The sequence below is a fragment of the Carex rostrata genome, chromosome 18 (genome assembly GCF_964058835.1).
Source record: "Carex rostrata chromosome 18, lpCarRost1.2, whole genome shotgun sequence".
NCBI classification, from domain to species: Eukaryota; Viridiplantae; Streptophyta; class Magnoliopsida; order Poales; family Cyperaceae; genus Carex; species Carex rostrata.
Window position 1 is genome coordinate 2,500,521 of NC_135935.1, and position 18,075 is coordinate 2,518,595.

The 18,075-nt window shown below is 33.1% G+C and overlaps 2 protein-coding genes and 1 long non-coding RNA gene across 4 annotated transcripts in view; 1 reads left to right on the plus strand and 2 right to left on the minus strand.

Annotated features, from left to right (window-relative positions):
- Nucleotides 1–6,778, plus strand: part of LOC144569111 (uncharacterized) — a 26,530-nt gene extending 19,752 nt beyond the window's left edge. The window contains exon 2 of the long non-coding RNA XR_013515978.1: nt 6,557–6,778. This is a non-coding gene — a long non-coding RNA (uncharacterized LOC144569111). The remainder of the gene's footprint in view (nt 1–6,556) is intronic.
- Nucleotides 1–11,645, minus strand: part of LOC144569105 (receptor-like serine/threonine-protein kinase SD1-8) — a 32,986-nt gene extending 21,341 nt beyond the window's left edge. Inside the window, exons 1-7 of one of the 2 annotated variants that reach the window (XM_078319295.1) lie at nt 10,321–11,645; nt 8,014–8,142; nt 7,772–7,923; nt 7,421–7,631; nt 6,880–7,117; nt 6,645–6,777; nt 6,132–6,423 (exon numbers count right to left, since the gene is read on the minus strand). In XM_078319295.1, the coding sequence (XP_078175421.1) occupies nt 6,132–6,423; nt 6,645–6,777; nt 6,880–7,117; nt 7,421–7,631; nt 7,772–7,923; nt 8,014–8,142; nt 10,321–11,575 (2,410 nt within the window). In that variant the 5' untranslated portion in view covers nt 11,576–11,645. Of the gene's footprint in view, nt 1–5,695; nt 6,424–6,644; nt 6,778–6,879; nt 7,118–7,420; nt 7,632–7,771; nt 7,924–8,013; nt 8,143–10,320 lie in introns of those variants that run through there. The other variant, XM_078319296.1, reaches the window with a different exon arrangement.
- Nucleotides 5,696–18,075, minus strand: part of LOC144569107 (receptor-like serine/threonine-protein kinase SD1-8) — a 23,572-nt gene continuing 11,192 nt past the window's right edge. Inside the window, exon 8 of the mRNA XM_078319299.1 lies at nt 5,696–5,901. The gene's annotated coding sequence lies outside the window, so the exon portion shown is untranslated. The remainder of the gene's footprint in view (nt 5,902–18,075) is intronic.

Here is an 18,075-nt window from a genome sequence, read left to right on the forward strand (position 1 = left end):
TACATTATCAATAAAATTTAAATAAAGCCACATTTTATTCCATAAGCAAAAGAGTTTTCACAAGCGATCATGGTGGACATGGCTAGTAACACTGACACTGCCATGCCTGCTCAATGTATCAATATCAAGCTTCTAAATAGCTAGCTATAGCGCCGCTATAGCGGTTTTGGACCCAGAAAGCTAAGCTACGGGCTAAAACTGCGCTAATCAAGCTACAACCGCTATAGCGCGTAGCGGCAATAGCGGTCCGCTATGCTACATGGGTTATGATTTTGCAATTTTTTTTTTCTGAAAACATGATTTTGCAATTTTAATGAGCCTTAATGTCTAGATTAGTTTTTTTTTACTCTATCAAGCTATATCAATACAATGAAACATGTGTGGGCTATACCGTTATATGGTAGTGGTATATTTTGAATATAAAATATATCGATAGTTTTTGAATTAGGGATATTTTGAATGACAATTTGAACTTTGTATTGGTTTAATATGAATATTAGAACTTCTTAATTAATTTGGTATTTTTTTTTCTTGATGAGACATTTTTACTATTAGTAGAAATATAAAATATAATTTTTGAAATAAAAAAACGCTATTTATAATAGCTTTCGCTATAGCTCCGCTATTCGCTAAAGCTTTTTTTTTTGTCTCCCCGCTATACTGCTATAAACGCTATTTAGAACCTTGATCAATATATAATCATAGAAACAAAAATTAAACAATATGTGGCAATTTATCACTAATATGTCTTCCCGCTTGTTCTTGCTCGAATCCTTCATTTTCGTTACCTGAAACTAGGGGTGTCAATGGGTATGGTACAGGTCGGGTGGAGAGATTTTCATACTCATACCCATTAAAATTGATATTACCCATACCTTATCCATACTTATTAAAAATTGATCTTACCCTACCCTACCCTTACCCGTTAATATTATCGGGTAACAAAACAGTAGCGGGTGAATAACAGATAATATTAGTATAATAATTAGTTTTATTATATTTTACAAATTAAACATCAAAAACTCATTCATTTTAATACATATATAAGTGCATTTCTAATAAAAAATAAAATAGATGTGCAATCAATTCCAACTAAATTAATTTTTATAAAGAATAAAAATTCAAAAACACGAATATACATTTTAGTGGGTTGGAAATTGAATTGAATATACATTTAAGTGGGTTGGAAATTGAATTGAATATACATTTAAGTGGGTTGGAAATTGAATTGAATATATATTTGAATTTTATAATTACCCTATAGGGTAATGGGTACGAAATGATCATTACCCATACCCTTACCCATTTATTTAACGAAAAAAAATTCTTACCCATACCCATACCCAATAAGCTAACGAAAAATAAACCTTACCCATACCCGCCTTATCGAATACGATATGGGTCGGGTAAACGGCTAAAAAGGTACCATTGACACCCCTACCTGAAACCCACATAAAAGTGGAATGGGTGAGAGATCGAACTTTCTCTAAGTGCGGGATTTAGTTCCAGCCCAGAGTTTATAAAATCTTTACTTATATTCACAAATATGATAAGAAATAAAATGCGTATGCTTTTTCTAATGCAATGTAATCCTACCAATACTTATTAACTTAATCATGCTTTATTTTCCTTTCTCTTTCTATGTTTCTCCGACCGCGGAACTCCCGCCCGACGCCGGAAGAAACCACTTAATTTTCTTGTTTCTTCGACCGCTGAACTCTCGCCCGACGCCGAAAGAAACCGCCAACCCAACCGCGTAACTCCTGCCTGACGCTGAGAGGCTGTTGCCCTAACCGGGGAACTCCCGCCAGACGCTAGGGTTAGACCCGTGACAGGACCGCTTTTGCCTACAGTCACGTTAACGAGGGGTCCAGTCGAACACTAGACCCAATGTATACATCCCAATATGCAAGGATATCGGCCCCTGTTCAGTTATCTTATTCGTTCATTTTCAAACACATTTATTCAATCACACAGTTCATGCCATGCTCAACACATCCTATTTATGCAAGTCCATTGGTCAATATATGAATCCTATCATTTTATGCAAATTATTTATGTCTACTCAAGTCATACGAATGGTTCGATAACAACATGCATAAATCCAACTAATGCAATAATAATAAACAGTTGAATGACAATAGGAAAGTAAAATAGTTTTATAAAATCTAAAAAACCCGCACCGGTTGTCGTGGGACAATTCGCTATTGTCTCTATTGTTTCTTCTTACTTCGACACTCAAATCTAGAACACGGCCCAGGTTTCTAAATCAATATTTATGCAAGTTTCTAGTTAAAATAATATGTTGTTAAAATAATATCTTTTAAAGTTTATGATCTGTGTAAAATCTAGAGATCCACGTAAAATTTAGAAATATAATTGTTACTCTGAAATTTCTGTAAAATTCAGAACTAGACTTCTTATAATAAAATAATTCTCGAGTCATCAGTGAATAAAGTCTTAGAATCTATGATAATAAAATTTACCCTTAATTAAAATAATAGATGCAATTAAAAAAAAAGTCTCTGACAATCAAAATCATTATATGATTTATAAAATTAATTCGGTAAAATTTAATTAAGATGTTTTCTTTAATAATTTATTACCAACAAAGATAATGAATAAACATTTTCTAATAAGCGCATCTCACAGAGTTTGTATTGCCTGTCAGAATTTATCAACTACAACAGAGTTTTGCTCAACTTAAATAAATAAATAAAATAGAAGAGTAAATCAAGTTTCTTCAAATCAAATAGTGAATCCGAGGATTTGATAACCGTAAACTCAAATTATAATATTATCAAAGAAACGTTTGATAAGCAATTATATTTCATTCAAGAAAAACGCTTAACTAATTAAACAAAGTATATAAATTTTCATAAACTTGAAAATAAGTCAATATAACAAATATAAAATTTAGGAATATATAATTTTAATAATTCTTATCAAATAAATCAACACAAATAGTTATATAATCTACATACTAACTACAAAAATTTAATATGAAATTGGGATACCTTAGTTTCAGAACTTAATTTATCTTGCACAGGTGCGGCTAGCTTGGATCTCTTATGTGGGTCATGGAGGAAAGAGTGAATATAATATGGTTCTCCTTTCTAATTATTATGAAGAAGTGGAGACAAATCATGTGGCAGGGATATATTGATTCTAGGAGCAGTTTCTAAATGGGGAGTCGTTATTTACGGAAGGGGCGCCAATTACCAGGCGAGTAATTGGAAGCAGTTTAATTTGATTAATTAAAATTACACGGATTGTGGCCTGTGATAAAGGCTATACTAAATCGGGCCTTTTATTTTTAGTAACTTAAAGGAATGAAAAATATATAAACTATTTATCTCATATCATAATTTAGTATTTAAACTATTTATCTGATACCATAATTTAGTATTTAAATTGTGTGACATTATATTTATTAACAAACTGAAATTCAGATTGAGTCGTATCTATATTTATTTCTTAATTTTCTAGGCGTTACAATTTTCATGGATGCGGGTGGGACCCACTCCTCTGACAAATCTTCTCTAGCTTGATGGTCTCGTTATTTTTTTTATCTTGATCTGAATCTCAGCCTGGACCTGATCTCGGTAGCTGGTGGTTAGAGGTGGCGGAGCTCTTGAAGACGCAGCTTTGTGATGGCGGCAGAAGGATCTAACCTGCTTGCGAACCGCCTTGATGCGCTGAGTAGAATTGAATTGAGATACCTTGGTAGCCTTAGATCGAAGCTGGTTCGGTCGTGCTGCCATCTTCGTCTGCTTTGAAAGAACTAAGAGATGTGCCGATCAGCAGAAGGGAAAAGAGAGAGGGCGGAGCTCAGGCAGGGGTGGACGCAGGATTTTTGTCAGGAAGGGGCAGGAATTGAATTCAAATAGCTTATCGGGTTCAAGCCCATTAGCTTCACAACCTGTTCTAATAGGGGGCATTTGTTGAATCCTAAAAATTTGATAATTCATTTAAGAAGTTTATCTAATTAATTTCTTAAAAAAATGGTCGATTCAATGCCTTAAAATCTAATTTTTTTGAAATTCACAAAAATGAGATTTGGATTTACTGAAATAAAATCCATAATAATATTCTACGCGTTAAACTGAGAATTTCAATATGAACAACGCGAAAAACCTTCAAACGGTTGATTTTATAAGAATTTTACAACATTTAATGCACATTTGGGTGCAACTTGGGTGTGGTTGATGGCGATCCGACCAGTGGGGCCCAGTGTCATAAGAGACACTATTTGAATTAATTTGAAAAGACACACTTCTCATTTAATGTGACCCCTTCATTTTAGGTACACACACTTCACATAAACTAAAACATGAAAAGACATAGGCTCACCATAAAACAAGCTTACCAGAAAATTAAAATAAAACAAGGATCATTCTATTGTGTCAATGACATGTGTGACTCCTTTATAAGACTTTTTTCCCTCCTTTGTTTTATGAAAATTGGTCTAAAGAAGATTATTTTTAGAGCTACAAAATTCAAGAGAAAGAGGAAAGTTTGTGGCTTATTCTCACCAGCAATCAAGAGAGAAAGAACCAGATCCATTTTTCTCCAGAGAGGGGCTACCTAATTTTCAGGGAGGAAAAAATCGAAATCAGCCTATTTCTTCCATTATTTTTGAAAATTCAAGTTGTGGGGGGGTGGGGGGGGGGGGGTGCGTGGTGTGAGAGAAGGTGAGAGGCATGAGATGTACTGACTAATTCGGGGCACAGAGAATGTGCAGCGCAGCGACTACTGGAGCAAGATCGATATGTATTGCTCGTTCTCTAGTTGCTGCGTGAAGAGAGATAGGAATAGATCTGAGAATAGAGAGAGGAGTAAGATATGTTGTAATAGTGTACTAAGCTGTTTTATTCTGAGTATAGAAAAAGAATAGAATGGAAGAGAAAAGTTTATTTTTTATAATAATGGATCTTTTATAAGCTAGAAAATGATGGAAATAGGGACATAATTTCTAAAATAGATGTTAGTCTAATTCCAGCGCTATCTAGAGCTCTGATACCATACTAACTGAGCTGATAGAGAAAAAAAATATTATTTGTATTTCTCTTAATTGTATTCTATAAGCTTTACTTCTCTAATATTTATAGAATATTACAAGCATTCTCTAATCTGGGATACATACTCTAACATAATCATATCTAACTAACTACCAGCAACTGTAACTAACTATCAACTCCAACTATTTCATCCTTTCGTTTGTTATTGTCTTATTGTTTATGTCCATTGGATTTCTAAACGGCCACTTGGCCATGTTAATGTATAACATATATAGATAGGGGCGGACCCATGTGGAATAAGAGGGGGGCAGCCGCCCCCCTGGATTTTGAGTTTTAGTGGTGATTTATCGGTTCCGATCGACTCTGCTCCTCTCTGGAATTTGTTTTGCCCCCGTCTGGATGTTTAATTTGTAATTCAGGTTAAATTGAGGGTTAAAATCAAAATAAATTTCTTGAATTATGATTGGGAATTAGAATTATAAGTTAAAAACATTCGAAATTACAAGTCAAAACATTTTTTTATCAAGTACCCAATTAGTTAATGGATTTAAACCCGATTAAATATTTAAACCCAATTCGATAATTTTTTGCCCCCCCTGATGAGAATTCTAGATCCGTCCCTGTGTATAGATAACGCATATAGAGACATTGTAAAGTAAAACAGAAAATATTAATAGAAGCAATGAAATATTTTTTCTACAAATTCCATTATATCTCAAAATTCAACAATTACCTAATTGCTTTTGTTGGATGATGTTCAAAGGACGAGCAACGTTTGCCTAGATCCCTTTATGATATCATTGGAAAAAAAAAAAATAGAACAAACTATATGAAGAGAAATTCTATACAGGGGAAAAAGGAGAAAATAACAAAAAAAAATCTTTGATTAGCAATCTACGGTCCAATACAAGCGTCCGGATCATCTAAAGTAACCCAATTTGTTAGTTTAGATCCGGACCGTCTGATTCGAATCTGAGAAATTCGGTCCGAAGTAGAGCGAATGGGCCCCTTCAATCTGACGAACCAATTCGAATCTAACGGTCCAGATCTAAACTAAAAAAATTGGGTTACTTGGGAGATTCAAATTCCCAATACAATGGATCGATTAACGGCCTTCAAGGTCTGTAACAGTGATCTCATATGCACTGCTTGATTCCCACATTTGGGCCTGGAGGGAACGGATTCTTGTACAAATAACGGGCTTCTTGGGCCGGGGCAATGCTGCAATTTCACTCGACAACATGAACAAGACTGAACCCATAAGAGGCCTATCATCGGGACATTCCTGAACACAGAGCAGGCCCACCTGTATGCACCGTAAAAGATCTGGTACTGGGCAGGGCCCCCTAACAGTTGGGTCCAGAAGTTTTAGAGGATTGCCTTTTTCCCATAGTCGCCAAGCCTGAGACAAACGTTGACAAATAGAAGCATTATAAATACAAAAATAGTACTGGTTGATGACAAAAACAGTATCTTTACTAATAGCGAATCAGACATTTTTCTGGTCATTGGTAGTATCATTTGGTACCGAGCAGGTAACTAACTACAGAGGAGAGTAAAAACTTCCATCAGAATTTAAGATAACACCACGGAAATTAAAATTAACACTACTGATAAACTTACATCTGCTAGCAGAATCATGTTCCCGTTATTTCTTTTGCCACTAAGTATCTCCAGCAAAAGAACTCCAAAGCTGTACACATCAGACTTGACCGATATCATGCCAGTCATTGCATACTCAGGGGACATGTAACCACTGCATGAATTATTATGATATATAGTCATTTATAAAGTTGGACAGAGACAATGAAACAGTAAATGCAAGTTTTTTTTGTGAGAATTAGAGAAAAAAATGTACTGTGTTCCGACTACTGTCTGTGTAGACATTTCAATCTGATCGCCACTGAATAACCTAGCAGTACCAAAATCGGATATCTTTGGAACCATCTCTTGGTCTAATAGTATATTCGCAGCTTTCAGGTCCCTGTGAATTATATTGAATCTTGAATCCTGATGTAGGTACAGAACTCCTCGAGCAATTCCGTGAATAATGCCTAATCTCATTCCCCAGTCCAAGAAGGGACGTCTATTTTCATCTGTTACAGAAATATTGGAGAATTAATATTTTACTCTGATTCAAGATTCTCAAATTATTTACCAAAAATGTTTTGTTAATGTATCCTTCATTAGGATTGGTATGCCTTAATTCAAGAGGTCTTGCTTTAAATTAAGCAATTTTTCCAGGTAAATTAAATATTGAGCTTGACCAAATAAATTATTATATATGTTGGACCTAACACATTATGGATATAACTAAATTAAGATATATATTTCTCGGTTTTCCAACAGTATAATCAGGATGGAGACAAGAAATTGGAAACAAAAACATTTGTACTCACCAAAAATAAAGAAGTCTAAGCTTTTGTTGCTCATGTATTCATAAACAAGCATCCTCTCATCGGCATGGATACAACATCCATGTAGGCGAACGAGGTTACGGTGCTGAAGTTTGGCAATCAGTAAGACCTCATTCATGAACTCATGTAGTCCTTGTGATGATTGCAGTGAGAGCCTCTTTACGGCTATTTCTTGTCCATTTGTCAATTGACCCTTATAATTACCAAAATTCATACATTTGAACAATCACATTTGGCTATTCGCCTACTATTTCCATAAAAAAAGGAATAACTGCATCTGTTTTAAATTATTTTTTTTTGAAAAAATAATAATTTGTCAAAAAAGTTGTTTACCTTGTAAACGCTTCCAAAGCCGCCTTCTCCAATTTTGTTAATAATGGAGAAATTATTTGTAGACTGAGTGACTGTTTCCATGTCCAAAAGAGGCAGTTCGGCGTCTTTAAAGCTTTTGCTCTCACTGAAGTTATAACTGGTACTACAGATGACTACAGAAGGTAAAACTTAGGCTAATTGACTATTCAATCTTTCTTCTTCATGATTTAAGATTGATAATGACTTGTTTGGAAGTAATTTACCTTTTCGTTTATCTGTTGGCTTCTTCTTCCAAATGTAAACACCAAGTGTGAACAGAGTGGCAGCAAATGTTGCAACCACTACTGAAATTATGATAGCTAGGCGAGTCTTGCTGTTTTTGGTTGCTGCATCTGTTTGCACAATTAATATATCTTAGAACTTTAATTTGAATTAGTTGATCATGTTTTAAGTCTTTACCTAATGGACGACCAATATTATATTGTTTACTAAATAATAAATAATTGTGTTTGCAAATAGATAAAGTGAGAAACAGATGCTTTTGTGTTGAAGGATATATCTTTTTTTTTACAAATAAAAACGTAAAATACATCCATCATTCTACATTCAAAACATCATCTAAACTACATCGACATCTAAAAAACATTCATATCTAAATATCAACATCTAACAACACAAACAACTAAATATATATATATATATATATATAGAGCTAGGCTACGGTGAGTTGCGAAGTAAAACACGTTTCTACTTCACGCCGTATTTTTATTTTGAAAGTCCAAATTACCGATCCGAACCGTTAGATATTTAATCCATATTGAAATGTGCTTGGAGACCAAATTTTACATTTTTTGGAATTTTTTTACTATTTATTAAGCATTTTTTAAAGTTGCTGTTTTGCTGTGAACAGTAAAAAACAGTAAAATTTTCTGGACCATCAGATCAGCAACTTTCAAAATTACTTAATAAATAGTAAAAAAATTCCAAAAAATGTAAAATTTGGTCTCCAATCACAGTTCAATATGAAGAATAAGATGAACGGTTCGGATCGATGTTTTGAACTTCAAAATCGCAAAATATGAGTGTGAAGTAAAATAGTTGCTTTACTTCGCAACTCACCGTAGCCTAGCTCTATATATATATATATATATATAGAGTTAGGCTGGGGTGCTATGGATAGCATAGTGGCCTCCCGTGCTACGGCTCAATATTCAAGTTTTCAAAATCCAAACGGTCGATCCGAACCGTTCATTGTTTAATCCATATTGAAATGTGCTTGGAGACCAAATTTTACATTTTTTGGAATTTTTTTGCTATTTATTAAGATGGTTTGAAATCGCTGTTTTCCAGTGGTGCAGAATTTTAATAAAAACAGCGATTTTTAAACCATCTTAATAAATAGCAAAAAAATTCCAAAAAATGTAAAATTTGGTCTCCAAGCACATTTCAATATGGATTAAACAATGAACGGTTCGGATCTACCGTTTGGATTTTGAAAACTTGAATATTGAGCCGTAGCACGGGAGGCCACTATGCTATCCATAGCACCCCAGCCTAACTCTATATATATATATATATATGACTTAATGCTAGTGAAGCTAATTTAATTTAAAAAAGATTTAAAGACAACTAGCATTGACTGATTCAACAATATGACTTTATGGCTGATCCTAGACATAAGCACTTCATGCTAGTGAAGTTAAATAAATTATATCATTTCAAAATATGGAATTAAAACTGTGCAATTAAGGCAATTTCTACAATTGATTACCAAGTGGTGATGTAATCATAGAAGTTAGTCTTCAAGACCAAATATATAATAACCCACAAAGAAGTTCACACACAATTCAATGTTTAAAATATTGGTATCCTACAAAACATATGTTGTGTAGTATGTCATCTATTCTTATACTTTAGCGGGATAAAAGATTTGCTGATCTGCAAAAAATGGACAGCTTAGACCTAACAGCCACCCTTTCTGACCAGGGTTGCCCACAAATAATATAAACTTGGCACTACAATTTTTAAGATTTTTGACACTAATAAGGTTAGCAATATCAATTACTGCATTCTAGCTTTCCGTAGCCTTTTTCTTCTTTTACTACATGTTTTAATTTAGAAGTACTGAACAATTAAATTTATCAGAATAACAAATTGTCTGGTAAATCTTGACAGCTTCCAGATTTCATTTTCATGTTGTTTGCTACAATATATAATAATGCCTTCCAAGTTTACCACATTACAGGTGACTTGAGCTAAAAATTTCCAATTTTATTTGAAAAATATAGAAGAATTAGCCTATGCAAATGCGGAATAATTCTTTTAGTCAAAGAGGAGAAAATTAGTCTTTGCAAATAAATTAAAGTTCACAGTCAATTTGACTTTTGCAGTCTACAATTACTAAATCAAGCAAAGGGAGAAATATTTTGAGTGATTGAACCTTGCTTTGACTAAAAGATGAGAAATACAGCTGGAACCTTTTGTCGAATTACAAAACGATATTCTAAAAATTGTAACAAAAAAAAGATTATCTGAATTTAAAAACTTGAAGAGCAAAGAAAAAAGCATACCTAAATCAGACAGCGAAACTTTAATGTACAAATCCTGACCACCGTCAATAAACCTTGTATCGACCAACTCATTTGCCCACATAATGCAACCACTACCTCCATTTCTTACATCTATCCCCGAATAAGCCACGCAGGAACAATTTGCCAAGCACTTCTCTCTGCACCTATCGAGGTCAATAGTAACATCGACAATAGCACTATGTGTCTCGGGTAACTTGACACCTTTAACCAAATTAAATCCATCACCCTGATTTGCACAGTCTAATTTAGTCTTTCTCACACACCCTCGGCTTGTATCTCTCATATACCACCCGCTGGGTGACCTTGGTTCAAACCCATTGAAGCAGCTACAAACCATTGCATCATTTGCATTACACACACCAAACACACCGCATTTTGCGTAGTAGTCGCATTGATCTCTTGGAGCAGACCAGAATACGCTCCAGGAACTTGTGTTCTGGTACCACACCAGGCGCTGCATAGTTCCTGATTCATTCAACATGACCCGAGATAGAAAAGAACCGGGTTTGTTAGAGTATCCATAAGATATCTCATCTGGACTATTGTTAAAGTTGAAACTAAACATGTCTTGAAAAGTAGTCATCTCTGGTATGCCACTAAATCGTACCCCATTCCATGGCCCGGTCCGGTACAACCTTTTTTGGTTACCATCCCACGTACCAAATTCAGGAGAACCATGTGTGTCCATATAATAGTGGTATTCTCCAATTGCTGGGTCGTCTGATGTACGCCAGGAGTAGAGTGACCACTCATGACCAGTTTTTAAATTCTTACCGACTCTCATACCCGGTAAAAAGGTGTTTGTGGGCCAATCAAAGCTTTGCCATAAAACACCATTTGTTTTTAAGTCCCTTAACACTAGATTTCCCGAGTCAAGAAGTTGTACAGATGTGGGGTTAGTTGTATAAGTGGAGTTAGAATACCACATAACACTACCGTTGGAATTATCTTCAAGTATTAAATTTCCTTTTTCAGAGATTGAAAGAACTCCAGAGGTGTTTTTGAGAGGAGAATTACGGTTAGCAACCCAAACAATTGCTTGTGGTGATACTTTGAACCAAATACCGAGAAAATGCTTAGATGCACCGGTCGAGAAGAAACCAAGCACGAAGGTACCGCCGGCTGACTCGAGCTTCCCTCCATCTGTTATGTTTTGATGTTGTTTAAATAAATCAACCGCCTCGCCCGAGCATAAGAGAAGGTGAAAAAGTGAGAAAAAGAGAATTTTCCTCATAAGTGATACCAAATTAATGTGGTGGAGAGTCGTTTGCAAGATTTGCAAATTAAGAGTTATGACCGTATGAGTAGAGTTGGTAGATAGTGTTTTATTTATTAAGCTCGGCTTTAGCCATGACGCAGTTAATTATCCGCCAACGATCTCTCATGGATAGGGGTGTCAATGGCATCCGTTTACCCGGATGGATACCAGTAAGATTTTTTTTTCATAAACTTAATATGTTATGGATATGGGTAAATAATTTTTTTCATTATCTAAATAAGTAAGAGTACAGATAAAGTCTATTATGTATCACATAATTATACAAAAATGCTTCCATCCGACGTCCCTTATCGTACCCGTTGACACCCCTACTCTATGGACATGTAGACATATATTTTAATTCGAATGCATTTCATGATAGTTTAATTATTGGGAAAATTGTGAGATTGCCACTACAAAACCTTCAAATTGTGAGATTGCCACTACAAACTTAAAAATTGTGAGAATGCCACTATAAAACATCCATAATTGTGAAAATGTCATTAACAGTGTATTCTTATAATATTTTTATCAAAAATTAATTTGAAGAGGCGATATCAACTGGAGTGTTACTTTTTTTGTATGAAGGGTATAATCGGAATACATAATTATGTATATCAAAACAGTATTTTTCAGTTATTTTTTGATAAAAATATTATAAAAATACACTGTTAATGGCATTTTCACAATTATGAACGTTTTATAGTGGCATTCTCACAATTTTGAAGTTTGTAGTGGCAATCTCACAATTTCAAGGTTTTGTAGTGGCATTCTCACAATTTCCCCTTAATTATTTGTCGTCTTCAAGTACCCCATGACTCAATTTATTTCCTAATTGTAAGGATATTTCCTAATTTCTAGTCCTCTAGTTGAAATTCAGGTTAATTAGCTGGGAAATTTCCTCGTAATTCAATCATGTATGGACATTATGTCATTATCGTATTATATTGTTTGCAGATGATCGAAGCAATTGAGGTTCCTCTCTCTTCAATCAGGTAAGGACATTATCGTATTATATTCTTTGGACCGTCTAATTGGTTGACTAGCTAATAAACCGTAGATATTTTAATTTTGAACAACTAAGAGATTCCAGAAAATTGAGTTGTTCTGCTCTACTTTATATGGCAGTTAAGAATTAAATAGATGTATTTTGTTCGCAGAACAAGACGAGGTCTATCTTACACTTTGAAAACTAAATATTTTGTCATGTAGATTACTGTTGAAAAATAAAAGAAGATCTCAGATTTTAGATCATCATAGATCTAGGGCTAGAATTTAATCAAGAAGAATATCTATCACTGTATAATTAAAAATAGGAAAAAAGTAAGAGAGAAGCATCAGTACCAACTACCAACGCATACCAAACATATCTAGCAAATAAACCAATGGTACCATAACGGCCTATAAACTAAGCTGACCATGTTTGGCTGTGGACTAAAGTTAGACCTAACTTAGTTATTCCAATCTAGATCAATCTAAATTATTTATATTTGGTTGATATGTAAAGTTATACCTTGACTTAAATTATTACTTGTTTGATAAGAATTTGATAGCTTAAGGCATGATTTGATATTACAAATTATTTTGTCTTACAAAATTTGTAATAACAATAATAAAACTATTCTTTGTATTTTTTTTTCTTTTCATTTTGATTGAAAGAAATTGTACAAGAAAACGAGTTATGTATAAATTAATTCTATATCTTAGAGAAGCACATTGTATTTAATGAATCTTATTTAATTGAAGTTATATGTGTACGAATTTATTTGTCAAAAATGTGTTAGGTTGATGAACAAAAAACTTATTATTTTGTAGTACAATTTAAAAAATATTTTATTTAATTATTTTTTAGATTGCATATTTTTTTTGATTTAGAAAGTTATGCCATTTAAAAAAAATGTTGATTCTATAATTGATAAAGTTATAAGTTTCTGTAAATGAAAAAAAAATTGCTTATTTTATATCTCTTAAAAAGTGATTAAAAATAATAAAAATAATGAAAAGTTAGGCCTCATACTCAATTAAAATTAAACCACCTAGAGAGGTGGTTTAGTTTATGCCAATTTAGTCCGGTCTAAAAATCGGCTTATTCCGTCTTAGTCCGGCTCAATTAAATCACATTTGGTGGAATAAGTGAGGCCTAAAGCCCTTATTCCTTGTTTAGTCCACAACCAAACATGACCTCAGAAAGAAACATTCTTTGTATTTCACTGAACTGTATTCTACAAGCTTTACATCTCTGAAATTTATAGAGTATTACAAGCATTCTCTAATCTTGGTTACATACTCTAATAGAATCATATCTAACTACCAGCAGCTGTAACTAACTATTTCGTCCCTCCGTTTGTTACTGTCTTCTGAATTGTTTATATCCATTGGATTCCTATTAGCCCCGCTCAAGCGCATCGCGGTGTACGCATGGTGTGCTTGAAATGTCAAAGCCGATATCTGAATGTCATTGCTCTTTCGATTTGAATTGTCAAGTTGTATGTTTGGGTCTCCTTGAAGGTAGAAAAAGGTAGAAAGAGAAGTAGCTCTTTTAATTTGGCTCAAGAATGCTTCCATGTAGATGAGAGACTCGTTTGAGTGCTTTTTGTAAAATAAAAACAAAAAGAAAGAGCACAGATAAAGTTTATTATGTATCAGATAATTATAAAAAAAAACAAAATTATATATATATATATATATATATATATATATTAATGAGCAATTAATATTTATTCTCTAACTACTCTTGGTTGTTGTGTTATACTTAATTAATCATTAAAACACGTAAATAAATTCAAGCAAATTTCAATAAAGTTTAGACCTTTAAAATATGTCAAGATGTGTGAAATGAATGTGTTTTAATGTTTTATTTAGTAAATAATAAAATTAATTATTATATTAGCATTATCCGATATTTATCTGCTGCCGTTTCGTTATTTGACAACCATAACGGATAAGATAAAATATGGGTACAGATACAAAAATGTTTCCATCCGACCCTTATCGTACCTGTTGACACCCCTACTCATGGACATGTAGATATATATTTTAATTCGAATGCATTTCATGATAGTTTAATTATTTGTCGTCTTCAAGTACCCCATGACTCCATTTATTTCCTAATTGTAAGGATATTTCCTAATTTCTAGTCCTCTAGTTGAAATTCAGGTTAATTAGCTGGGAAATTTCCTCGTAAATTCAATCAGGTAAGGACATTATGTCATTATCGTATTCTATTGTTTGCAGATCAAGCAATTGAGGTTCCTCTCTCTTCAATCAGGTAAGGACATTATCGTATTATATTCTTTGACCCGTCTAATTGGTTGACTAGCTAATAAACCGTAGATATTTTAATTTTGAACAACTAAGAGATTCTAGAAAATTGAGTTGTTCTGCTCTACTTTATCCGGCAGTTAAGAATTAAATAGATGTATTTTGTTCGCAGAACAAGACGAGGTCTATCTTACACTTTGAAAACTAAATATTTTGTCATGTAGATTACTGTTGAAAAATAAAAGAAGATCTCAGATTTTAGATCATCATAGATCTAAGGCTAGAATTTAATCTAGAAGAATATCTATCGTTGTATAATTAAAAATAGGAAAAAGTAAGAGAGAAGCATCAGTACCAACTACCAACGCATACCAAACTTATATAGCAAATAAACCAATGGTACCATAACGGCCTATAAACTAAGCTGATGGCCATGTTTGGTTGTGGACTAAAATTAATGAGGCCTAACTTAGTTATTTCAATTTAGGTCGATCTAAATTATTTATGTCTGGTTGATATTTAAAGTTATATCTTGACTTACATTATTACTTGTTTGATAAGAATTTGATGGCTTAAGGCATGATTTGATATTACAAATTATTTTGTCCTACAAAATTTGTAATAACAATAATAAAACTATTCTTTGTATTTTTTTTTCTTTTCATTTTAATTGAAAGAAATTGTACAAGAAAACGAGTTATGTATAAATTAATTCTATATGTTAGAGAAGCACATTGTATTTAATGAATCTTATTTAATTAAAGTTATATGTGTATGAATTTATTTGTCTTTTTTTTTTTGAAAAATAGTGGTATTACCACCGATTTTATAGAAATCAAAGCATACCTGATATGGTACCTAAAATAGGTACCAAAATCAAATATGAAAAGTCTTACAACAAGTCACCATCAACAAACATAAAAGCATACAAGGAGAGATAGTACTACATCAAAAGCTAAAATGGAAACAAAATGAATACTAAGCAAAATAAAAGTTTCAAAAAGCAATCATATCCTAGGAGACTAGTAATCCAGTAGATCCTCATCTGACATCTCGTCTCCAGACATATGATCTGGGGGGTTGCCAGCTCCAAGAGCTTGGCTGGATTCCTCTTCCTCCTCCAGTATCTGATCTGGAAGGTCCTTAACATCACATGGAAGCATTAGACTTAATTTTAAGTATGAATTATCAGAGCTAGACTTACACCAAAAAGTAGCTAAAAATATTATCTTAAACCCTAATGATTTAGCAGAAATGAGAGTAGTATTATCATTAAAAATAACTCTATTTCTTTATAACCATACATTCCATATGATAGCTCCCCTTAACAATTTTACAAGGAGTCTATCCTTTAAGGGAATAGAAGCATCAGGTAACCATAAATCATCTAAATAATTACAGGTAAAGAGGAATGAATTGTATGTGGCAATCCAATTCCATATCAAGCATACATATGAACAATGTATAAATAAATTGTCAGCGCTCTCATGTTGGTCACAAAATGCACAAGTAAGATTTCCTGGCCAACCTTTTTTTGACAAGTTAACCTTAGTAAGAATTTTATCATGTCAGACAAGCCAAAGAAATATTTTGATTTTTAAAGGGATGTGAGATTTCCAAATGGTATTATATTCAGAATTTGGAATACCACCATATTCTAACCATTTATAAAAAGAATGAACAGTGAAATGATCATCTTGTGACCATCGCTATATCAATCTATCTTCCAAATGAGAAGACAAAGTAAAATGTTGAAACTTGTGGTGCAAGGTAATCAATTCATCCCTATAAATACCAGTTATTTGCCTTTGAAAAGACAGACTTAAATAAGAAGTAGAAAATGCCTCGGCTACAGAAATAAACCTATTAGTAACAATAGAAAAAAAAAGGTTTGGAAATTGATTTTTTAAGGTATGTTCACTACACCATCTATCTAACCAAAAAGAAGTTGTTTTACCGTTACCTATTTCTTTATTTAGTCCTAAATTGATAACCACATGATCTTTTAGGTTTGATCGCCCAAAAGGTGAACAAAGAGAAGGAGTAGTTCTAGTTCCATATTTACTAAGCAAAATATTTTTCCATCTACCAGAAACAGAATTATCTAGAAACCGATACCACCATTTAGCCAGAAGGGCCTTATTCATAAGCTTGAGGTCTAAAACCCCCAAGCCTCCCTGATCTTTACTTTTGCACACAATTCTCCATGAGACTAAATAGTATTTTCTTCTAGTAGAGTTACCTCCATGCCATAAGAATTTACATCTAATTTTATCTATTTTATGTCTAATTTTAGCGGGTAATCTATATATGGATAACCAATATAAGGGAATAGCAGAAATAACAAAATTTAAAAGGGTTACTCTACCTCCTAAAGATAGTAAAGAGCCTTTCCACCCTTGCAATCTTTTTTCAATCTTATCAATCAGCAGTTGCCAATCGATATCAGTTAGAGATTTATTATTAATAGGAATACCTAAGTAAGTAAGAGGTAAAGTGGAGATCTTACACCTCAGAATTGAAGCGAGTTCATCAGTTTCAGTATCTAATAAGTTAAGAGGATACATCTCGCTTTTATCATAATTAATTTTCAAACCAGAAACATTCTCAAAAGCTACCAATAGCCATCTAATATGTGTTAAAACTACTTTATCAGCCTTAAGGAAAAGAAGAGTATCATCTGCAAAATATAAATTCATAATATTTCTGAAATTTGAAAAGTTTCCCAAACCATCGACAAATCCTCCTCTATTAGCTTGTTGAAGGATTTTGTTTAAAGCATCAGTTACAAGTATAAAAAGGAAAGGAGATAGGGGATCTCCCTGTCGTACCCCTCTTTGGCAAGAAAAATATGGGCCTAAAGTACCATTTAAATTTACACATGTTCGGCTACCTTCTAAAATCAATTTGATCCAAGTAGTAAATTTTTCTCCAAAGCCCCTTGCATGTAATATTTCAAGTAAGAACTCCCAATTAACATGGTCAAAAGCTTTTTCAAAATCAAGTTTGAATAGAACACCTTTTTGCTTCTTAATTTTCACTTGATGAAGAACCTCATGTGCACATACTACATTATCCAAAATTAATCTACCTTTAATGTAAGCTGTTTGAGAAGAGTCTATTAAAGAATCCATAACTAAAGCTAATCTATCGGCTAATAATTTTGTGATTAGCTTAAAACTACAATTAATTAGACTAATAGACCGAAAGTTTCT